Genomic DNA, 25,229 nt, shown 5'->3' on the forward strand with positions numbered 1-25,229 from the left:
TGAAATGGAAAAGATATATTTAAAAAATAGTGAAGTCGATGAATTTTAATAAGTTAATTTTTTTATATACTTGTAGCTTGTTTAAAATGCATAAATCATATTATGTTAGTATAACAGAGACATAAGTACAAATCAGTTTTAAAGATACAGGTCTATTCTCTAAGATTGCTGAACTGTTCAAATATGGGGCGGGATTCTCCCAACGGGAGTCTAAGTGTTTTACTCCAGCGTCGGTGCCCGTTCCCAGACCCCTATTCTCCCCCCTCCGTGGGGCTAGTAGGGACATCACGTGGTTTATGGGGGCGGGGCCTTGGCATAGCCTCAGTGACCGGGTGCCGCATAAAAGACCCGGGCCTTAGGTTTTGCGCATGCGCAGTTGGGATGGCGCCAACTAGGGAATGCACGGTTTCCTTGCGGAGTGCTCCGGCTCCTCACCAACATGGCGCCGGGGTTCTGGGGCCAGCCGCCGAAGGAAGTAGACCCGGGGGGGGGGGAGGCCAGCCCGCCGATCGGTGAGCCCCGATCGCGGACCAGACCCCATCGGAGGCCCCACCCCCCCGGGAATGGTGCCTCCCTCCTCCCCCCCCAACATGCCGCCCCCGAAGCCTTCGTGCTGAGTACCCACCAGCAGTGACCAGGTGTGGACGGCGCCGGTGGTTCTCAGCCATTTCTGCATGGCCGCTCGGCCCATCCGGGCCAGAGAATCGCCGCTCGCCGTCTGCAGCGATTCTCCGAGCGGCCCGGCTCGATTCGCGCAGCGCTGGCTTCGGGGGCTGGGAGAATCACGTGCGTGTGTCGGGGCAGCGTGGCGCGATTCGCGCAGCGCTCCGATGATTCTCCCACCAGGCGGGGTGGTGGGTGGAGCGGGGGGGGGAGAAGACCGCCCATGGTGTCCTGCCATATATTTGGTCTTTTTGTTCATTTTTTCTTTACCCATCATTATTAGTATTTTTCACACAATAAACAATTTTTGTAGTTTAACTTCATATCCTTTGTGGTTCATTCAGTTACATCATGATTATGAATAAAATCTCGGGGTAAATATTCCTAAAACAATCCGGTCTCATTTACATGATTCCAGGGGCTTCTCTAGCAGCCCAATCTAGATCTTGGTGAACATTGCCATGGCAACAGCAATAATTGGGAAGTTTCCTTGTCAATTTCTAGGATACTATATTCCTGGAAAGGGCTGAAAGGTAACCCACGGTCATAACTTGCAGGATAGGTTTATCCTGGTGCAAAGGGTGCCAAATCAATAATGCTTCCAAAACAAACTTTAGTTTTAAATTGTGTAATTGTGAAATTTTATTTGATAGACTGGGAATTTCTGAGATGGAAAATTTATAGAGCAATGATATTTGAAGTCACTTCTAGAGCTAGAAGTTAATCAAATACATGACCTACATTACTTGAAATGGCCTCATTTTATGTTAATTTCCCAGAAGGTGAAGTTTTCTTTTGGTCACCCTGGGATGTGAATATTATCTATTGCCCATCCCGAATTGCGGTTGAGAAAGTGGTGGTGTACTGCCTCTTAAATTGCTGTCGTCCAGGTTTGCTGAATTATAAGAATAATTACTTTTCTTAGTGTCACAAGTAGACTTACATTAACACATCAATTAAGTTACAGTGAAAATCCCCTAGTCGCCACACTCTGGCCCCTGTACGGGGACACAGAGGGAGAATTCAGAATGTCCACTTCACCTAACAACTACGTTTTTCAGGATTTGGGGAAGGAAACACACTCTGACACGGGGAGAACATGCAGACTCCGCACAGACAGTGGCCCAAGACCGGAATCGAACCCGGGACCCTGGTGCTGTGAGGCAACGGTGCTAACCACTGTGCTGCTGTTCCACCATAATGCTTCTAATTGATGTGCTTCTATCACAGTTATGTGTGTGTGTATCCTGGACTCGGGAAACAAACTGACTCTACACTTTGGTCTCAGAAAATGTTTTGCTAGGTATAACTGGAGGGTGTTTTAAGTAAATCTCAACACCAGGTAACGTGATTTGTATTCATTCCCACATCTTAGCCATGAAGACTTTATGTTTACTTGCATTATAAGTACACTAAGTATTTATTAACTATAAAGCACTGTAATATGGGGAGATGAGAAAGATGCGATAGGAATACAAGTTCTAATTGTGACTTTACCCTCTTGGCTAGGATTAGGTATTATTGCGAGCAGAGTGCTTATTTTCCCCATTTTATCAATTGTTCTAATTGTGCTGATATTTGACACCTGCTGGTGGAGTCAAAGTGCTTCGCAGTTTCAGCTCTTGCTGTCTTTACTGCCATTTTGTTTAAACATCTCCCAAATTAAATTCAACCAATTTCAGGAATTCCTAAACTAACCTGAAAAGGTCTAGGGCAGGATTCTCCGGTGGCGTTCGCCCAGCGACCGGAGAATCCCGCCCCCGAGGTCAATGGAGTTTTCCATTGTCGCCGTCTTGCCCGTGGCGTTCTTACGGTGGGCAGGGCGGAATAATCCAGCCCTTAATTTGCATAATTTACATTCCGAGTGTAACTTTCTTTTTACAAGGATACCACAGAGCCAGCCTGGAAATTTGGCCTCACATTAAGAAGTTGTGATTTCTTTCTCTAACATTTCTACATAATCTCTACATATTACTTCCTGTGCTGAAAGATGGTTTTATTCCTAATAATTCATACTGACCAAATACACTACCTTTAATACACTTCCTCTATTGAGTATAGACAATTCTAACCTCTTCACAAGAAAATAGGAGAAGCAGATTTCTCCACAGCTTCCAGAAAAATAATCAGTCTGCAAACATGAAAATATCTGTCAGTAAAATAACTAGATTCTTATAAGCCTCAAAAATGTCCTTCTGTTGCTGGGAAGCCCCAGCGTTCAATTACTGATGGCTAGTGAACACACATCATAACTATAATAGAGTCTTTCTCTCCCTGCTCCATAAAGTCAAGCTACAAGCAATATTTGATTAAAGGCCTTGTCCCATTACTAACAGGCTACTGAATTATGAATTTCTGAGTATGACTTTGATTGTTTTTGTCTATTAATTTTCAATATGTTAAAAGCAAACCTTTAATAAGACGGAATGGAAATGAAATTGTGGAGTTTAACTTTTCTTTGATTCTAAGTGTAATCTGTAAAAGACAAAAATAGTACATACCATTCAGTGAAAGTATTTTGCTGTTCCTTTAGAAAAATTACAATATTCAAAGTGCAATTAGCTTTGACAATCTATTATTTTCTTCCGCAGGAAAATAAGCGCATGTGTATGTTGAATTGAGTGCAAATCTTAAGAGAACACCAAATATCTCTCAAATAAAATCTGTCCAGATTTTGTGCAGAAACATTTCATTATTGTTTTAATTAATGTTGCTGAGACTGCAGATTAGGCAAAAAGGCTGCTACAGCTACACCTACAGCTTAACTTCACTTCTGTAAACTGGCTGCGGTGATTCGGTTAGTTTCTGTGGACTCCTCCGAACATTGATGATCAGAATGTTGACATCGGTCAGTGAACAGCACACAGACATAGGGTCCATGCCTTCAGGAAGCTGACACTTATGAGTGAAGGTGTTTATGATTGTTCCATCTTCAGCCACCTAAAACCAATTAAAGCAACATTTAGTCAGCTTGTGAGGTCATGGCCCACCAATTATTTTTCTAAAAAGCCAACATGCTTCATTTAACAAGTGATAATTTTACATAAAAATCATTAACATACATTCAGGAGCTTTAGGCTTTCATAGTATAACCTTATAAACTACATGAGCTATATTGGTTTAATAAAAGAGTGTTACCTGGATTAGAGTGTGAAATTAATGCTGAACTGAGTGTATTTTTAAACACAGACAAATGAAACAGTTGGCAGTGTAGTTGTGTCCAGCTTTGTCATCCCATGCTTATATTTGTAAACTTGTAAAGACAACTTTAGATGACATGTTTCTTGTTGAAGTGCATTTTATTTCACCCAGCCATCTGCTGCAGGTATAGTGTCAGTTGAACTTTCACATGCAACAGTTGAAATAGGGTATAGATAGATTATCTGAATAGACAAAAAATTGTCAGATGGAACAAAATGTGAGGTTGTCCATTTGGCAGCAAGAATAGAAAACTGAGTATTATTTAAATGGAGAAAAACTGCAGAATGCTGCAGACATGAATCACAAAAAGTTAGCATGCAGGTACAGCAAGTAATTAGGAAGGCAAATAGAATGTTGGCCTTTGTTGCAAAGGGGATGCAAAGGGGGCAGCACGGTAGCATGGTGGTTAGCACAAATGCTTCACAGCTCCAGGGTCCCAGGTTCGATTCCCGGCTGGGTCACTGTCTGTGCGGAGTCTGCACGTCCTCCCCGTGTGTGCGTGGGTTTCCTCCGGGTGCTCCGGTTTCCTCCCACAGTCCAAAGATGTGCAGGTTAGGTGGATTGGCCATGCTAAATTGCCCGTAGTGTCCTAGAAAGTAAGGTTAAGGGTGGGGTTGTTGGGTTACGGGTATAGGGTGGATACATGGGTTTGAGGAGGGTGATCATGGCTCGGCACAACATCGAGGGCCAAAGGGCCTGTTCTGTGCTGTACTGTTCTATGTTCTATAAAAAGTCGGAAAGTCTTGCTCCAACTGTACAGACTGAGTACAATTGAGTATAACTGAGTATAATTCTTGTGTACTTACGTAAGGACAGTATACTTCCATTGCAACCAATTCTAAGAAGGTTCATTAGGCTGATTCCTGTGATGAAGGGGTTGTCTTAAGAGAAAGGATTGAACAGATTGGCCCTATACTCATTGGTGTTTAGAAGAGTGAGTGAGGGTTAATCTTATTGAAACATATACGATTCAGATGGGACTTGGTCGATGCTCAGAGGATGTTTTCTCTTAAGGGGGAATCTGGATCTAGAGGGTTCAGCTTAAAAATAACGGGTCTGCCATTTAAGAGGAAGAATGTGTTCTCTCAGAGAGTCAGTAGTCTTTGGAATTCTCTTCCACAGACAACAGTGGTTGGGTTATTGAATATATTCAAGGCTGAGTGAGATGTTTGTCATTGACAAGGGACTTATGGGGGGACAGGCAGGAAAGTGCAGTTAATGCCACAACCAAATCACCCATTGCTGAAAATTAGTAAGTGTAAATAAAAATTCTTCTCTTCCTCAAATGAATGAGCCATTTTTAAGTTTTACTTTTCTGGTTTAATATTTGCCAAGGCAAAGTATAATTGTTTGTACCTTTTCTGCTTTGATGACTATGTTGGAATTGTACATTGTAACAATAATTTCTTCTGGATCAAACTGGCTGACATCAGCTGTGACTTGATAAGTATCTCCAATAGTTCTGACGTTTCCAAGGCTTCCTGGACGGCCAGATATTGGAGCTGTGGCATTTTTAAAAAATACACAGTGAAACACAAAGAGGGAAAGGAAAGATTAAATATCAACAATTCTGGAAACACTTAGCAGGGCTGGCAGAATCTGTGAGAGAGAAAAACAGAGCTAACTGGTTACATTTTCTTGGCCTTCTTACTAATTTCCGGGGGAGGGAGGTGCAAAATTGGGAGAGCTGCGTTAGGCAATAGCCTGACATAGCCATACTATGTCCTGGGACCTGGGAGTTCAGGTCCATTGTACCCTGAAGGTGGCAACGTAGGTGGATAGAGTGGTCAAGAAGGCATATAGCATGCTTGCCTTCATCGGACGGGGTATTGAGTACAAGAGTTGGCAGGTCATGTTACAGTTGTATAGGACTTTGGTTAGGCCACATTACCAGAAGGATGTGGATGCTTTAGAGAGGGTGCAGAGGAGGTTCACCAGGATGTTGCCTGGTATGGAGGGTGCTAGCTATGAAGAAAGGTTGAGTAGAGAAGGATTGTTTTTGTTGGATAGACGGAGGTTGAGGGAGGACCTGATTGAGGTCCACAAAATTATGAGAGGTATGGACAGGGTGGATATCAACAAGCTTTTTCCAAGAGTGGGGGTGTCAATTACAAGGGGTCACGATTTCAAGGTGAGAGGGGGAAAGTTTAAGGGAGATGTGCATAGAAAGTTTTTTACTCAGAGGGTGGTGGGTGCCTGGAACGCTTTGCCAGCTGAGGTGGTAGAGACGGGCACGATAGCATCATTTAAGATGCATGTGGACAGATATATGAACGGGCGGGGAACAAAGGGAAGTAGATCCTTGGAAAATAGGCAACAGGTTTAGATAAAGGATCTGGATCGGCGCAGGCTGGGAGGGCCGAAGGGCCTGTTGCCGTGCTGTAATTTTCTTTGTTGTTCTTTGTTGTTTATACTCTCAGACTCGTACCTTTTAGCCAATGTCATTGAATTAGACACTGAAGATGATAATGGCAGGTCCAGCTCTGCAAACTCATCATGTCTGAGCAGTTCCTGTTCCACCACCAGGACAGATCCAGGAATGGTGGTGGTGCAGTGGTATATAGTTATGAGAAGAGTGGCCTAGGAATCCCCACATTGATTCCGGACCCCACGTTGAATACCAATTGAAGGAAGCATGGAGGGTGACAAGTGTACAGAATGTACCCTGGGTGAGGATTTCAAAGTCCATCATCAAGAGTGGCTCACTAGCACCACTATTGACCAAGCTGCTCAAGCTCCAAAGGACAAAACTATCAACTTAAGCCTGTGGCTGGTGATGGGGTAACCAACAAGAAGGAAATCCTACTAAGCCTTGTCTTTGTCAATCTACTAATATTAAGGATGAGTTTGCAGAGCTGGACATGCCATTATCATTTTCAGTGTCTAATTCAATGACAGGTGGCTGGTGATTTCTTTTTGCCTTTTCTGTTGCAGCTTTGATATCACTGAATGGCTTGCTAGGGCCGTTCCAGGGGGAAATTAAGAGTCAACCACATTGCTATGGAGTTTGGAGACACGTGTAGGCCAGACCAGGCCAGGTATGGACAACAGTTTTCCTTTCCTAAAGGGCATTAATGAACCAGGTGGGTTTTTATAACTACCATGGCTAGCTTTCACCTCCAATCTATAAATTAATCAATTGAATTTAAATTCCACCAATTGTCATGGTGGGATTTGAACCTATGCCCCTTTGAATCATAGAATTTACAGTGCAGAAGGAGGCCATTTGGCCCATCGAGTCTGCGCGGCCCTTGGAAAGAGAACCCTACTTAAGCCCACCCATTCCTATTCCCATAACCCAGTAACCCCAACTACCTCTTTGGATACTAAGGGCAATTTTTTAGCATGGCCAATCCACCTAACTGCACATCTTTGGACCGTGGGAGGAAACTGGAGCACCCGGAGGAAGCCCATGCAGACATGGGGAGAACGTGCCGACTCCGCACAGACGGTGACCAAAGCAAGGAATCGAACCTGGGACCCTGGAACTGTGAAGTAACAGTGCTAACCACTGTGCTACCATGTCACTTTAGTCATTAAGGTGGGTCTGGACCTCTGGATTATTAGTCTAGTGACATTACCACCATCTCCCCCATGAGAGGAGCGCAGAAAGCTCCGAGGGTTGTGAAGCTGGAGAAGATTACGGAGGGAGGTAGAGGTAAGGCTATGAAGGGATCTGTGTAGCAAGGATTTGAATTTTAAAAATGAAGGTGTTGTTTGACAGGGTCCCAATGTATGTCAGTGTACACTGGGGTGATAGGTGAATGGAATTTGATGTGAGCTGGGACATAGACAGTCGAGTTTTAGATGACATTAAGGTTACGGAGGGTGCGAATCTGGCCATGAGTGCATTGGAATAGACAAGTCTAGTGGTAAAAAAGGCCGGAGGAAGGTTTCAGTGGCTTTTAAAGCCAGGCTTAATTAGAATGTATTTCTGGGAAATAACCTTAAGAAGACTTTGACATTTTCAGAGTCATAGGTAGAATAAATAATTTCCTGGCAATACAAAATCCCGCAACAAATCCCATTAATTTCTGTACATAGTGGCTCTGATGCAATTTGCTGTCCATTACTTTGATTTTACTTGAAATATCTGTGAGACAATGAAAATACCAACCCAGAGTGGATAGACTCAATAAAATAATTACATGTTGCAATAGCTATTTGTCCTCGTCATAATAAGAAAATTTCATACAAAAATTAATTGTCAAGCCCTGCAATTTAAACAATCCTATTCAGCCAAATGGTAAAAATTGGTGCTTAACATACACTTTCTAATTACACAAATATAGTATTGAGATGTATATTAACGATTTGATTTAGAATTTGTTTTAACTGAATATAGGATGATTAAGAATATACTGCATTTTCATTCATTTGTATTGCAAAAGCAAAGACTATCATTAATCTGGAAAATTTATATTAGCTCTGAAGTCAAAGTCAATGGAAGTTTGAAACATTACAAGCCAAACCTGTGTATCCAAAGGATTCATCTCCTTGTCTTGCAAAGTGACCATTCCTGAAGGATGATTTTTCCACTTCATCTTCAAATAAAGTCCGAGCTGTGTCTATGTATTGATCAAAGCATGGATCACCAGAGGATTGTTGCCGATAGTTACTGTAATGTTCAGATCTGAAAGTTGAGGAAGAACTAAGGGATGACATTGTACTTGCAGCACTGCAAGGGAAAGACAGTCTGGGTATGGACAGTTGCTGGGGTTAGTAACACCAAATCGCACACGTGTTGACTAGAAGTCAAATGACTCTTAATATTCTTAACGGAAATTCCCAACACCCAGTAATAATTCTTCAATTGTTTCCATATATAGAAAGCGGTAACAGTCTCCAATACAAATAAGCATAAGGATTTGAGTCACTTAAGTCATGGTAACAAAAAAGGAATAGTGTTCATGGAATGCAAGATAGTGCAGCTTTCTCTGTTATCAGCAAAATGCCGTTGAGAGGTTAGAATCCATGAACGTTTCTATAGAGGAACCACAATCACAAACTTTCACTTTTTAAAAAAGTCAGCAGTTTAAAAGGAAAATGTTTGCCCTCCGATTAGAATTTATGTATTATTGTGAGCGAGAACCTGTTGGGGGGGGGGGGGGGGGGGGGGGGTGCTTTCTGGGAACATTGCATATCATTGCTCAGAATGTTGAAAAGTGTTGTGTATAACTGGCCCTAAGTACATCATAAATACTGAAGCTGAAGTATGCAATACAAACAGTGTCAATGTGAGTAGTGGGATCAATTAGACAAAGGTTCTGAGAAAGTCTATATTTAATAGTTATGGGGATTAAAGTAACTGGGTAACTTGCAAAATGTTACAACAGCATAATATCATTGTGAGCACTTGTTACTCTTTATTTTTAGTTTCAATTTTTTTTCTAAGCCTTCACCAAAAAAAACTGAATGAAAGGAAATAAAGTACTGAGACTTTGAATCAAATCGGAGTATTATGAACTTGCAAAGGGTTTCCTCCATGCAACATTTAGTGGATGGAAAGAATAGTTCAATGTTACCATGTCATTTTGACAGGGGATTTTCTGCAGACCATTCCAAGTATTCCTTATCTCGTCAACTCACACATGTAAGAATCCTTTTCTCTAAATATACTTCAGTAAGTCACAGTAGTTTCCTTAAATGTAATATCTATCAACTTTATATAATACTGTTGTTTTATTTCAATTCCTAAAATAATACCAATTTAGTGAAATACTTATTAATAAATGTATTGGAAATAATTTGACTTCATGAGCAGGTCTTCCATGCTCATGTTAAGTCCAAGTATTTTTTATGCAGATGAATATTAGACCAAACAGCATTTGGAGCTGATTCTTGAAGCAATTGAACAGAAATTCAAAGTCCAGCAGTGCTGGCTACGATCTGAAAGTTTTTGGGGAGACATGTGTGTCGTCTCAGAGTCTGACAGCACTAGGAGCAAGGATTCCAAGATATACAAAAGAGGGAGTTCATGGAAAGACTGCAAAAGGCCCTTTGTCCTGGAAACAGTGAGAGCATAGCCCTGAAATCTGAGAGCATTGAGGGGTAGAATCTCATGGTTTCAGAGCATCAGCAATGGTCCCAGAATCAGGAAGGAGTGAGAATGTAGTTTGGGCAAGCAATGAGGATGTTGGGGAGTGGAGAGATAGGTGTGTGGAAGCGAGAGGCAGAATTCTCTGGTTCCCCAGCCACTTGTGTCTCAGTGGCATGTCGTTCACTCATGGTGGGATTCTGTCTTCCCTCCACTTGTCAATTGGATTTCCCATTGTACCCACCCCATTCTGCCGGGAAACCCATGGGCGGGTGTGCGCTGCCGGCGGGAAAAGTGAATTGCAACAACCAGAGATTTTGGCCAAGGTGTTCCCACTTGAATTAACTCAAGCAGCCTTGCTGTGAAACTAACTGCAATGTTTATGATTGACAGCTCCTGACCAGGTCAAGAGCAGTTAAGTCCTCTCTGCTGAGAAAAGAGGAAGTGAAAACACTTAACTCCCGGTGTTTATAAACATTGTGGTTAGTTTCACAGCAGGCTATTTAACATTCATTCAAATATGAAGGGAAATATAAATAAACAATCCAAACATCTCTTTGAAATGAATAGAAGCCTTGCAGGTCAAAGGATCTGAGGGGGTGTAAAACCTTGTGATGTGGTTTTCACTTTCTATGATGTTACAGCTTTGGCTTTCAAGACATCTGCCTGAGGCAATAGGTATAAGGGACAGGTGAGTGAAAAAGCAGTGATTTTTTTCTTGTTGGTTCTGCCTGGACTGCTCGCTAGCTTCCAGAGAGGGTTGACTGATGGCAGGGAGGAGGGATGGGGTCCTCTGCTATGGAAGGTTCTCTGAAATGTGGGTTCCCACTATTGAACATTCTAAATTCTCGCTCAGTGTACCTGAATAGGCGCCGGAGTTCGGCGACTAGGGGATTTTCACAGTAACTTCATTGCAGTGTTAATGTAAGCCTACCTGTGACAATAATAAAGATTAGTATTATTAAATATTATTATGAATAAATATTATTATGGGGTAGTCTCTAGTGGGTGGCGTCTCTGGTGAGAGGGTCTGGTGGGGGGTAGGGGATGGGGTGGGACAAATTTGTATTTTGGGGGGAGGGCATCCTCTGATGGGCTTTGGGGGAACCTACCTTAAATAACTAACCCCCTTTGCCCACCACGTCAGGGCCACACTGGCAAATACTTGTCGCATCCACACCCGCATGATTCCTAGCCCAAAGGGGCAGAACATCACGGAGGTGAAGACAATCCAATGTCTAGTCCGGGACGCAAACCTTATTGCTGCTTCCAGCGAGCAACCGGAGCACCAGAAATGGCGCTGACCCTGTTTTTTCCCCGGCACTGGATTTTCTGCCCATTTGGAACTCCATCACCAGTGGTGGGTAGTGGAGAATCCATTTGGATAAAAGGGAGCATTAGGAGGAAGCAAGGCCTAGCAACCTCGAGGGATAGGGGGATCCAGGAGAATAGAATCCAAAGTGTCATCCTTTCCTTGCACTATCAGGTCTTAATTCCCACTGTGTTTCTGTGCATCAGCCTCTCTCATGGTCCATGTGCAGCCTTTTCCGCTTCTTCCCCCCAACACAAACCCCCCCCCTCAGTATTCTCATTACCATCGAGTTCTCATCTTGACGTAGCTGCCTTACCGAGGTTATGAGCAAATTTTTTGACTCTTAAAGGAAGTTGATAGAAAATCATAAGCTGAGATGGATAATTTCTTGACTATGAGCTACTGAGGGCAGCACGATGGCGCAAGTGATTAGCGCGGTTGCCTCATGGCGTCGATGTCCCAGGTTCGATTCCTGCTCTGGGTCACTGTCCATGTGGAGTTTGCACATTCTCCCCGTGTTTGTGTGGGTTTTGCCCCCACAACCCAAAAGATGTGCAGGGTAGGTGTATTGGCCACGCTAAATTAGAAAAAATGAATTGAATACAGTAATTTTTTTTTTAAAAAGAGACTATGAGCTAATAGTTTATTAGCAAATTTCGATGAACAAAAAGAAAAAACCTCATGTTTACCATCTATCCAGTTGATTTTCAAACTTACTAAGGCCCCTCTCCTTGCAGATACTGTCTCCCACAGATACTGTTTGTCTGAGCAGTTTATAATAGGAAGCAGCATTTTTAAGAAATGTCATTTGTTCACAATTTACATAGATGATTTGGAGTTGGGGACCAAGGGCAATGTGTCCAAGTTTGCAGATGACACTAAGATGAGTGGTAAAGTGAAAAGTGCAGAGGATACTGGAAGTCTGCAGAGGGATTTGGATAGGTTAAGTGAATGGGCTCGGGTCTGGCAGATGGAATACAATGTTGACAAATGTGAGGTTATCCATTTTGGTAGGAATAACAGCAAACGGGACTATTATTTAAACGATAAAATATTAAAGCATGCCGCTGTTCAGAGAGACTTGGGTGTGCTAGTGCATGAGTCACAGAAGGTTGGTTTACAAGTGCAACAGGTGATTAAGAAGGCAAATGGAATTTTGTCCTTCATTGCTAGAGGGATGGAGTTTAAGACTAGGGAGGTTATGTTGCAATTGTATAAAGTGTTAGTGCGGCCACACCTGGAGTATTGTGTTCAGTTTTGGTCTCCTTACTTGAGAAAGGACGTACTGGCGCTGGAGGGTGTGCAGAGGAGATTCACTAGGTTAATCCCAGAGCTGAAGGGGTTGGATTATGAGGAGAGGTTGAGTAGACTGGGACTGTACTCGTTGGAATTTAGAAGGATGAGGGGGGATCTTATAGAAACATTTAAAATTATGAAGGGAATAGATAGGATAGATGCGGGCAGGTTGTTTCCACTGGCGGGTGACAGCAGAACTAGGGGACATAGCCTCAAAATAAGGGGAAGTAGATTTAGGACTGAGTTTAGGAGGAACTTCTTCACCCAAAGGGTTGTGAATCTATGGAATTCCTTGCCCAGTGAAGCAGTTGAGGCTCCTTCATTACATGTTTTTAAGGTAAAGATAGATAGTTTTTTGAAGAATAAAGGGATTAAGGGTTATGGTGTTCGGGCCGGAAAGTGGAGCTGAGTCCACAAAAGATCAGCCATGATCTAATTGAATGGCGGAGCAGGCTCGAGGGGCCAGATGGCCTACTCCTGCTCCTAGTTCTTATGTTCTTATGTTCTTATGTCATCGCTGCCATGATATTAAGCTGTCAGAAAATTTTCAAATGTGAGAGGGCGTGCCCTTCTGCTCTCCAACTCCTGTTGATACGTAGATTGCACCTTAAGAATCTCTGCAAATTGGACCTGGAAAGATTGAAAAATTCTCTCTAGCTGTTGAAACATAACAAAAGAGACAATCGGAGCCCAGGCTGCAGAGATCTGGAAATAAATTATCGTTATAAACGCCACCAATGAGAATAGATACGTTTAATCATGTTATTGGGGAATGTGTACTTTTTTATTTTTAATTGTTTTTACAACTTTTTTGGGCTTCCGGAGTGTAGAACCATTGCCCTAGCACTGCCAAGCATCAATTCTCTGGGGAGTGATGCACCACTACAAGCTTCCTATGCAGCACAGGAGCAAAGCCCATGTGCATTGGAAAGCTGCGAACACCTGGTGTCCTGATGTCAGGGTATCTACTTTGGACCACACAGATCTAGACATTTGAATGTGTCAATCATTCTTAAACCAACAAGGGTTATAACTGCAAGATGGGCCTCGCATGAATATTTCTTAAAGGCCCAGTCCCCCAAATTGCATGGGAAGGTAATTCTTCTGTGATTGCAAAGGGGCTGAAAGTACTCGAGTGTTTCTGGAAGCTTTGTGGTGAGTTCCTGGATTTCCCAGAGAGTGTTGCTGCAGCCCCACTAGGATGACTGAGGAGTCGGTGATCCATCCAGACGAAAGTGACGACAGGTCGGAGATCAGAAGTGGCATTGCCAGGGCGGCTTGTGGCGCAGTGGTTAGCACTGGACTGTGGCGCTGAGGACCCGGGTTCAAATCCTGGCCCTGGGTCAGTGTCCATGTGGAGTTTGCACATTCTCCCCACATTCTCCCCATGTCTGCATGGGTTTCACCCCACAGCCAAAAGGTGTGCAGGTTAGGTGGATTGGCCACACTAAATTACCCCTTAATTGGCAAAATAAATAATTGGGTACTCCAAATTTTTTTAAAAAGAAGTGGCATTGCCAATGGGTACGGAGATGGAGTGAGGCTGCCGACAGGATAAGCTTTGCACAATGCTTTCTGCTTGCTAGAGCCAGACTCCTCCATCTCCCTGACAGTAACAGCAGGCTGCCTGTCAGACCAACCAATGCACCCAGCATCTTGGTATGCCTGCACATCAACGGTCTCCCGTAAACCACCTCATCTGGGTTCTCTGCAGCAGAGCTTGTCTGTGACATTGCCCACTGGGGAGCTTTCCCTCTAACAGGGGCACAGCTCACTCATGCCCACAAGACGTGGTAATGCTGATCCCGACTCAATACATGACTTTAGGGTGCTTGTTGTACCAGGGTGAATTGGTGGCTGAGTCAGATCAAATGATGGTTCATCTTTAATAAAGATGTTCTGTTGCTCGCTCTCTATAGTTCCTTGGGCTGTAGCTGGACAGGCTGCAGATCCTGGGGTTTGAAACCAGGAACTCAGAAGGGGAAGCTTAGTGTAAGGAGTGTGTGTGTGTTGGTGGGGGAGGGGGGGGGGGGGTGGAATGAGAAGCAAAAGGTCCATGGTCATGCTATGTGTAGCTTATTCATCATGAGGGTGCGTTGGGAAGTCTGAATGAACCGTCAGGCTTAGAAGAATTCAGATGGCCTTGTCTCCCACAAGGCTCTGCTCCCATCTATTGAATGCCACATTGTCCCACAAGAGAAAAGGCGGATTGTCAATATTGTGTTTCAGCAACGTGCAGACTGGAAGTATGTGGAGACATCGAGAGGTAGGCCTGAGGCTGGCAGCATTAGCAAATGTTGAAGGGTGAGGTGGAGCATCTGGATATTAGGTTTGAGGCCGAATTGCCCTTGAATTGAGCGGCTTGCTCAGTCATTTGAGAGGGTAATTAAGAGTCAAACACATTGCCATAGGCCAGACTGGGTAAGGATGGATGACTTTCTTCCCTAAAGGGAACCAGATGCGTTTTTATGACAATCAATGATGGTTTCACAGTCACTGTTAATGAGACTAGTTTTTCAATTCCAGATTTATTAAATGGCCATGGTGGGATTTGAGCCCATGTCCCCAGAGAATCTGCCTGGATTATTAGTCCAGTGACATTACGAGTAACATACCCACAACACCACCATCTCCTGCCAAAGTGATGATGCTGTAGCGAATGAAGCAGAGTGACAGATTGGTGGTTTGGTGTTGGAGATGTCATGTGAAGATGTATTCATTGGCCATGGCCCTGTTACTATCAGGTAAATGAGATGGGAGCACCAAGCTGGGAATTGCTGTGGGCCAGTCATCAATCTCAATCCCTATGCCCATAAAACAGAGCAAAAAAAGGCAGACAATAAACCTTTCCAAAGAAAACATTTGAATGGTTCACTTGGTTCAAGAACAAATAATGATCCTGAAGTGTTCCATGAAATAACCACATTTTTAGGTCAATCTTCCCATTGTAAATTTTTACACAGTAATTTTCAATCATACATAGCAGCAAATATATCTGACTCAAAATCAGTTCACAGGAAGTAAGGACATAGACAGTGTGCACCATATGTATAGCGTTTAATACATGAAAAATGTGAGGAAATTGAGACTGAAACAAAGGTGATGGTATATGGAGATTACTCATTACTAGCTGGGAGGTTAAAAAGCAAATATAATACTCCAGTGACAGTGGCAAACACATGATGTGTACAGCATATGATGTGTTGGGTAAGCTGGGTCTACGAGGACTGCGTTTACTGCAGTGGTGAGAGACAGGCTTCCAACACTTGAAGAAATGCAACCCGATTTTATTGAACACTTAACTATAATACATGCTTTAACTGTGGGTTGACACTTTGCTGACTTGACTGGAGACCTGAGGCTAACCTGACCAGACTATCTGACTACCACATGGTGTTTGTTCTCGTTGCTGCTCACGAGCTCTGACTGTCTCAGAGGCTGAATCCCGAGAGAGCGGGAAAACTAGTGCCTCTGGCTTTATAGTGGTTGTGTCCTGTCTGGTGATTGGCTGCTGTGTTCTGTGTGTTCACTGGTCATCCTGTGTGTCAATCACTGCCTGTCTGCACTCCATCATATACCTGGATGTATATTATGACATCTCCCCCCCCATTTGTTTTTAAAAATGTGTTCAGGTCAATAAATAGTGAGTGTGTGTGTACAGGAGCCTGACTATGTACAAAATATGCTAACGTATTTACATGGGAAGGTGAGTATGCAGATAGAGGGCAGATAACACATGAGAAAAGAAACAATATGTACAGATGTGTAAACGAGAGAACAAGGTAATGCAATATTCAGTCTATAAATTCAGTCTCTGTGGCGGGCGATGAATTCTGGTTGACCGCCTCAAGGGTGGGTCAGTGGCCGCCTGCACTTGAACGGGAGGAACTGCCACCAATGCAGAGGTCGGTAGAATAACTGGCAGATCGGTGGCCTCATGGAAGGGCACGTCCTGAGGAACCAGCGTGCGAGGCGGGACATCACGGTTAGATGACAGGCGCGGAAGTCGCCACAGTGCCCGCCTATTACGCCGAAGAAAGGAGCCATCAGGCATGCAAACGAGGAACAATCTCGGGGCCACTTGCTGTGGCAGACCAGCCACCTTCAGGTAGCTGAACACGAACTCGGTCAGCAGGGGCCAGGTCAGGGAGATCTGTGGCGTCACGCCGACTTGCATTGGGCCTGAGACTGTTGCATCCTCTGTAGGACCGGGAAGTTGTCAAGGGCCGGAATGTGGATAGCCGGCACTGTCGTTCGCAGTGTACGGTTCATTAAGAGCTGCGCTGGGGACAGGCCAGTGAACAAAGGAGTCGCCCTGTAGGCTAACAGCGCCAGGTTGAAATCATAAACCGAGTCAGCAGCTTTGCACAAAAAGTCTCCTTGCATGCCTTGATTACTGTTGCTGAGGTGAGGTCAGTCAGTTTGACCACCTCGGGGTAGTTGGAAAAGTAGTCCACTAGGAGGACATAGTCTCGGCCCTTGGCATGGAAGAGGTCAACACCAACTTTGGACCATGGGGAGGTCACCATTTCATGCGGCAGTAGAGTCTCTTTGGGCTGAGCCGGCTGGAACCTTTGACACGTCGGGCAATTGAGGACCGTGTTGGCGATATCTTGGCTGATGCCTGGCCAATATACTGCCTCTCGGGCTCGACGGCGACACATTTTGACCCCCAGGTGACCCTCATGGATTTGGCCGAGGACCAACTCTCGCATGCTCTGTGGGATCACAATTCTGTCCAGCTTCATTAGTATGCCGTCTATCATCGCTAGATCGTCCTTTACATTATAAAACTGGGGGCACTGCCCCTTTTGCCAACCATCCGTGAGATGTCGTATGACCCGCTGGGGTAGAGGATCCCTGGCTGTCTCCAGATGAATTTGCACGACCCTTTCATCAGTGGCTGAAAAGTTGGAGGCACAGAATTGCATCTGCGCATCTATTTGACAGACAAAGTCAGTCTGCTCACACGGTGTGGTGATAGATCTGGAGAGTGCATCGGCCACAATGAGCTCTTTGCCCAGGGTGTACACCAGGTCGAAATCATAGTGGCGGAGTTTGAGGAGGATACGTTGTAGCCGTGGCGTCATGTGATTGAGGTCTTTCTGGATGATGTGAACCAATGGCCTGTGGTCCATCTCGACCGTATATTTGGGGAGGCCATACACATAATCATAGAACTTGTCGATCCCTGTGAGGAGGCCCAGGCATTCTTTTTCAATCTGAGCGTATCGTTGCTCAGTGGGTGTCATGGCTCTAGAGGCATATGCGACTGGGGCCCAGGAGGAGGAGTCCTCCCGCTGGAGGAGCACTGCCCCAATACCATCCTGGCTGGCGTCGGTGGATATTTTTGTCTTCTTGGCGGAGTCGAAAAACGCCAGCACTGAGGATTGGTGAGTTTCGCCCTGAGCTCACTCCACTCTTGCTCATGAGCAGGTAGTCACTGGAAGTCCGTAGTTTTTTTAACGAGATGGCGGAGAGCTGTGATGTGTGATGCAAGGTTGGGGATAAACTTCCCAAGGAAGTTGACCATCCCGAGGAGGCGGAGGACCGCCTTCTTGTCCTCCGGGGCCTTCATGGCGTTAATCGCCGACACCTTGTCTGCATCTGGCTGCACGCCGTGCTGCGAAATGTGGTCATTAAGGAATTTGATTTCTGATTGACCGAACGAGCATTTGGCTCTGTTGAGTCGGAGGCCATGCTCATGGATCCTGTGGAACACCCGCTTGAGGCGATCGATGTGCTCCTGAGGAGTTGTGGACCAGACAATGATATCGTCGACGTACATTCGCAGCCCCTCGATGCCCTGCATCATTTGTTCCATTATGCGGTGGAACATCTCTGAGGCGGAGATGATGCCAAAGGGCATTCGGTTGTAACAGTAGCGACCGAACGGGGTGTTAAATGTGCCCAGTTGAGCAGATCTGCACAGGGCTGAGTAGTGGCCAAGCTTGCCACACTGGAGACAGCGTTGAGATTTCGCGAGACATTGCCGTTTTTAATGGGCGGAGCCACAGTTGGAGCACGTCATCGCTCCGCCGTCAGGACGTTCCATGCTCCACCGCACATGCGCAGTGCGGTCGAACGACGTGCGCACTTGCGTGGTTTGGTCGTCGGCCTCGCCGTCCCCTTGGTCGTGGCACGCATGCGCAGGAACCCGGGAAAAACGCGCAAAATGGCCACCCTCATCCAGACTCAGGCCCTGCATTTGTTTGATGGCCTGCACCCATTCCGCATCGTGGGGGCCTTGCCGTGCCGTTCCTGCCGCCTTGATATGGGAGTACCGGTTGTTAGCGTGCTCGTGGAGGACGCAGGTCTCGATGGCGATGGTAAAGGTGAGCTGCTTAACGTTTAGGAGTTGCTGGCGAAGGGAATCGGAGTGGACCCCGAAAACGATCTGATCCCGGATCATGGAATCGGAAGTGGAGTGGCAGTTGCAGGACTGCACGAGGATGCGGAGATGGGTTAAAAAGGACTGAAAAGGTTCAACCTTACCCTGAAGCCTCTGCTGGAACACATAGCGTTCAAAGCTCTCGTTGACTTTGATGTCACAGTGGCTGTCGAACTTCAGCAGGACTGTTTTAAACTTCGTCTTGTCCTCGCTTTCAGCAAAGGTGAGGGAGCTGAAGATGTGGATAGCTTGGTCCCCGGCTGTAGAGAGGAAGAGAGCGATCTTCCTGACATCTGATGCAGCCTCGAGGTCGGTGGCTTCAAGATATATCTGGAACTTCTGCTTAAAAATCTTCCAGTTATCACCGAGGTTGCCGGCGATGTGGAGCTGCGGGGGAGGGCGGACGCTGTCCATGTTACCGGATGGCTGATCGCTGGTCAAAGGCAGATTATCTCAAGGTAGGTCCGTCAAACTCGAGCATAACTCACTGGTACCATGATGTGTTGGGTAAGCTGGGTCTACGAGGACTGTGTTTATTGCAGTGGTGAGAGAGACAGGCTTCCAACACTTGAAGAAATGCAATTCTATTTTATTGAACACTTAACTATAATACATACTTTAACTGTGGGTTGACACTATGCTGACTTGACTGGAGACCTGAGGCTAACCTGACCAGACTATCTTACTACCACATGGTGTATGTTCGAGTTGTTGCTCACAAGCTCTGTCTGTCTCAGAGGCTGGATCCCGAGAGACCAGGAAAACAAGTGCCCTCTGGCTTTATAGTGGTCCTGTCCTGTCTGGTGATTAGCTGCTGTGTTCTGTGTGTTCACTGGTCATCCTATGTGTCAATCACTGCCTGTCTGCACTCCATCACATACCTGGATGTATATTATGACAGTATAGTAATAAAGTAGTAATGTAACAATAAAATCACAACTCATTGAACCCCCTAAAGGGTTCAGCATTTTTTTTTTAAATCAATGGAGGGATATTTAGGGGGTGATTCTCCCAGCCCCGCACCGGCCCGGAGAATCGCCGCAACCGCACCATGACGTCATGATGCTGGCGCGCGATTCTCTGAGGTGCGGAGAATCGGCGCCATTTGAGCCGGCCGTGGGCCACTGTAATCGGTGGGGCCGCTGATTCTCCGGCCGAGCAGCAGCACCGATACGACAGCGACCCGCCGGCACCGTTCGCCCCTGGTCGCTACCGGCGAGAACACTGCGGGAACGGTTGGGGGGCGGCCTGTGGAGGAGGGGCTCCTTCACCGGGGGGGGCCCTCCGATGGGGTCTGGCCAACGATCGGGGCCCACTGATCGGCGGGCCGGCCTCTTCCCCCCCCCCCACTGGGCCTACTTCCTGACGCGGCCAGACCCTGAACACCGACCCCATGTTGTCGGGGCCTGTGCGCTAAAGAAGTCCCTCGCGCATGTGCAGGTTGGCACGGCCCAACTAGCGCATGCACGGGTTGGCGCAGCGGAATGGAGGTTGAAGCAGCATGAACCGCTCCAGCACATTGCTGGCCCCCAAATCTGTCGTACCCGGGCCCGGTTCACGCCATCGTGAAACATGACGGCGTTCACGACAGTGGGAACACTTGGGCCCAATATTGGAGAATCGCCCCCTTTGTGCTCTTGTTTTCAGTGGGGGGATGGGGATTGGTGGCAGGGGCAGATAATCCTGCAGGAGTCCCAAAACGGGTTTTATGCCGTATTTACTCCTGTGGGATTTACAAAATGGACTGTACTTTGCATTTACGCCTGCGGGAGTCCCAAAATGGATTTATTCCGATGGGATTTCCCATTGCCATTGTCCCCACCGACAGTGGGTATCCTGATATACAAAGTTGGGATCCCCATTTGAATATATTTAAATATCATTAGCAGAACTTCACTCCTGGTAGGACCACCGCCCCCCCGCTCCCCACCCCCACCCCCGGCCAATTCACTTTGGAGTGGGGGCACACCAACGTAAATCATGACAGGTCCCTCACAATGTGCACTTGGTGAGCAGAACCCACCAGAGGTACACACCTGAGTACTGTCCCCAGGGATGGAGAGGGACAGGCCCAGGCAGTACGCTGGCACTGCCTGGGGGCCTTGCCATGGGCCAGTGCCTGGGGAGTGTTCTGTGTGTGTTGGGGGGGGGCGGGGGAAAGGGGCTTGCAAGTGTGGGTGTCCTGGGGGTGGATGTCCTGCGGGGTGGGTAGTCTGTGGTGGGGAGGGGTGAATTTCATGCTGGGGGAATGGTTCTATTTTTAATTTTTTTATATCGGGATGCCCTTGATCTTTTAAAGATCTAAGTTGCTGGCGGGGCAGGCTCAATTGAAGCATGACATCTTGGGACCCACCCCTTAATTTATTGTGACTAAGTGGCTAAAAGTGTGGCGAAGGAAGCTGTCCTTTCGGCTGACGGTTTCCGCCCTGTCTCTCCCACCCACTGCGCCACTCTGCAGAAAAATGAGAAAATTCTGCCCAATGGTTTCACTGCCCTCTCCATAAGACCATAAGACACAGGAGCAGAATTAGGCCACTCGCTCTGCCATCCAATCATAGCTGATATTTTCTCATCCCCATTCTCCTGCATTCTCCCTATAACCCCTGATCCCCTTATGAATCAAGAACCTGTCTATCTCTGTCTTAAAGACACTCAGTGATTTGGCCTCCACAGCCTTCTGCGGTAAAGAGTTCCACAGATTCACCACCCTCTGGCTGAAGAAATTCCTCCTCCTCTCTATTATAAAGGATCGTCCCTTTAGTCTGAGATGGTGTCCTCTGGTTTTCGTCTTTCCTGCAAGTGGAAACATCCTCTCCACATCCACTCTATCCAGGCCTCGCAGTATCCTGTAAGTTTCAATAAGATCCCCCCTCATCCTTCTAAACTCCAACAAGTACAGATCCAGAGTCCTCAAACATTCCTCATAGAACAAATTCTTCATTCCAAGGATCATTCTTGTGAACCTCCTCTGGACCCTTTCCAAGGCCAGCACATTCTTCCTAAGGTACGGGGCCCAAAACTGCTCACAATACTCCAAATAAGGTCTGACCAGAGCCTTATACAGCCTCAGAAGAACATCTCTGGTCTTGTATTCTATCCCTCTTGACATGAATGCTAACATTGCATTTGCCTTCTTAACTGCCGACTGAACCTGCACAATAACCTTAAGAGATTGTGAACAAGGATTCCCAAGTCTCTTTGGGCGTCTGTTTTCCGAAGCATTTCCCCATTTAAAAAGTCTATGCCTAAATTCCTCCTTCCAAAGTGCATAACCTCACACTTTTCCACATTGTATTTCATTTGCCACTTCATTGCCCTCTCTCCTAGCTTGTCCAAGTCCTTCTGCAGCCCCCTTGCTTCCTCAGTACTACCTGTCTCTCTACAGATCTTTGTCAAATCTGAAAACTTAGCAACAGTGCCTTCAGTACCTTCTTCCAGATCATTAATGTATATTGTGAAAAGTTGTGGTTCCAGCACAGACCCCTGAGGCACACCACTAGTCGCCGGCTGCCATCCTGAAAAAGACCCCTTTATCCCCACTCTCTGTCTTCTGCCAGTCAGCCAATCCTCTATCCATGCCAGGATCTTACCCTGAATACCATGGGCTTTTAACTTATTTAACAGTCTCCTCTGCGGCACCTTGTCAAAGGCCTTCTGGAAAGCTAAATAAATCACGTCCACTGGTGCTCCTTTGTCTAACTTCCTTGTTACCTCCTCAAAGAACTCTAACAGATTTTTCAGATACAACCTCCCTTTGACAAAGCCGTGCTAACTCAGTCCGATTTTACCATGCACTTCCAAGTACTTTGCGATCTCATCTTTAATAACAGACTCTAAAATCGTACCAATAACCAAAGTCAGGCTAACCGGCCTATAATTTCCTGTCTTCTGCCTCCCTCCCTTCTTAAACAGTGGTGATACATTAGCCACCTTTCAGTCCTCTGGGACCCTTCCTGCCTCCAATTATTCCTGAAAGATCATCACTAATGCCTCCACAATTTCCTCAGCTATCTCTTTTAGAACCCTGGGGTGTTGTCCATCCAGTCCAGGTGACCTATCCACCTTCAGACCTTTCAGGGATTGATGTAAAATCACTCTCATGGAACTCAAAGTGTAACAAGGGGTAAGGACATGAACTGGAAAATGGTGCTTGGAAGCAGCTAAATGTAGCCTGAGAAAGCTATTGTTGCATTTTCCAACTGCACCATATGTCTGACATTTTAATCCCCTATGTTATTTTCACATGTGAATTTTGTGCTATTTCTGAGTGTTTGAACAATATTGGCGTGTTTGTGTCTTGCACAGATGGAAAGTTCCACTCTGCTCATTTATATTTAATGAACCTAGGGTGTATAAAGTGTAGTTAAAATCTAATGAAGATTTTTTTTTTTGAAACTCATTGATGTCGAAAGCTTATAGTTATATAAATATTTCCAGGTACAATTTTCTCCAATCAAAAAGAGCCAAAATTCTGATGATATTTAGTATTTGGCAGATTGCTTTTGAAAAATAGAATATTTACGGACACAAATTCCAGTTACTTTGCTTCATGTCCCAAATAGATTTGTTTCTTTTTTTGTCTTATTGCACAATTGCTATCACCGACCACCACTTGTCAATCCACTGAAAGGAATTAAAAGGCATTTCTGCATTAATTCATCATAACACTGGCTGCTCTTCTCTACTCCGCGTGTCTGCTAGATCTGTCAACGAGAATTCTATTTGCTGCTGTGTAAACTGTGCAAATTGAATACTTTGGTTTCTGTGTGTCTATCACTCGGATTCACTTCCAATTCAATGTAACTGGATTGGTTTTTCAGAGGCTCTATATAACATCACTCACAGCCTCACAAACAGTAACTCCACGTTTACTAGTGTAATGACAATCGGGTATCAGCGGTGTACAGTTCTTTAAAAGGAAACTACGAGACCGCACTTCAAATTGGCCAAATTGCAGTTTCCTGGTTCAAAGGGAGGCCTGGGGGTGCCAAACATTAAGATGTATCAATCAGCCCTTCATCTCAGATTCAAACGAGAATGGGTAAGAGGGGACCACACCTCCATTTGGCTTGACACTGACGCTGGCCAGTCTGAAGACTCCTTACCAGCTCTGTTATTTCTTCGGACTCATGGGACTGTGCCAAACAAGTGTGTGAATCCAATAATCACCAACACTTGTGATTAATGTGATATAAAATAGGATTATTAGTTAGAATAATGTAGATGTGAGCCAGGCTGATAGTAGTGAGTTCACAAACAAAGGACAAAGGGATTCAGAAAGCATGGCCAGGTAGGGGGGAGGGAGCCTCGTGGAGGATGGGGAAAAGGATGCTGGGTAACAAGAGGCCCAGGGTTGAGGAATGCGAAATGAGCCAATCAGGATATATGGCCAGGTCAGGAGGTGTATAGGATGACCTATGGGAATCTTCTATGTGAAACCTGATGCCATTTGAATGATATTTGCAGAGATTTCTTTGTCTCCGATTTCACTCGGTTTTGGGGCTTCAGAAGACCGCCTGTGTGTTCTGAATCTCTGTGGAGCGAATCTGCCTTGCAAGTTGGTTAAAAATAAATAACACTATACCTACAAATCTATCTCGAGTTTTATTGAGGCCAGACTGACGGGTAAAGAACTCAATATTGTCACTTGGAGAGTGTGGAGGATGATCCATAAGTTGGAAGGTAGATTTAATTTATTTTTAATAAACATTTTATTGAGGTACTTTTGGTATTACAACAACAACAAAATAAACAATGTACATGAATCTATAAACATAGTGCAAAAGACGTCGCATAAACATAGTGCAAAAGACGTCGGAAGGTAGATTTAATTTAACCTCCACTCTCTCCCATTCAGGGTCTTATAAGATCATGGTTTGGATATTTGGAAGAATTGGGGAATTATTAGGCTAGGGAACATATTTAGTTGTTATCTTTTGAACAATTTTGTCTAAATTCTGTACAAATGTGCTAGAGGTGCAGTTGTGGGGAAAAAAAGATCTCATGCTTAATATGGACGAGGAGAACTGCGGCACTATCTGGTAAAATGCCAATAGAATCACAGCCTGTAATAGTACAAAGGAGACCCAACTTAAAATTTTGCAGCATCTGCATGTTATATCAAGCAGAAGACACAGGGTAGACCCTGTTAGTGAGAGGGGACTATACAATGGCCGAGAATCTCCATTCCAAAATCTAAGTGCTCCCGCCAGCGGAGAATCTTGGTAAGAGGGCACCAGTACCCAGGTGTGAGTCTCATTCCTTAACCATGCAAATTTATGTATAGTGGATTCCAACAGGATCGCGGTATCATGCAGCTAACTCAGCTC

The 25,229-nt window shown here is 45.3% G+C and overlaps 1 protein-coding gene across 1 annotated transcript; it reads right to left on the reverse strand.

Moving 5' to 3' along the window:
• Nucleotides 1-3,344: 3,344 nt before the first annotated feature.
• LOC119976724 (heat shock protein beta-7-like) lies at nt 3,345-8,639 on the reverse strand. The gene is made up of 3 exons (XM_038817453.1): nt 8,337-8,639; nt 5,221-5,366; nt 3,345-3,603 (listed from the first exon to the last, which is right to left on the reverse strand). The coding sequence occupies exons 1-3, from the start codon at nt 8,527-8,529 to the stop codon at nt 3,418-3,420; spliced, it is 525 nt and encodes a 174-aa protein (XP_038673381.1). The 5' UTR covers nt 8,530-8,639; the 3' UTR covers nt 3,345-3,417.
• Nucleotides 8,640-25,229: the final 16,590 nt, after the last annotated feature.

The sequence above is a fragment of the Scyliorhinus canicula genome, chromosome 13, assembly GCF_902713615.1.
Source record: "Scyliorhinus canicula chromosome 13, sScyCan1.1, whole genome shotgun sequence".
Taxonomy (NCBI): Eukaryota; Metazoa; Chordata; class Chondrichthyes; order Carcharhiniformes; family Scyliorhinidae; genus Scyliorhinus; species Scyliorhinus canicula.

What these genes read in the sequence shown, in the direction of transcription:
- LOC119976724 (XM_038817453.1), bottom strand. Translation starts at nt 8,529, where the DNA reads ATGTCATCCCTTAGTTCTTCCTCAACTTTCAGATCTGAACATTACAGT. An exon ending in TGAATCCTTTGGATACACAG is followed by an intron (nt 5,367 to 8,336) that starts GTTTGGCTTGTA and finishes AAAATGCCACAG; the next exon opens with CTCCAATATCTGGCCGTCCA. An exon ending in TAGTCATCAAAGCAGAAAAG is followed by an intron (nt 3,604 to 5,220) that starts GTACAAACAATT and finishes AATTGGTTTTAG; the next exon opens with GTGGCTGAAGATGGAACAAT.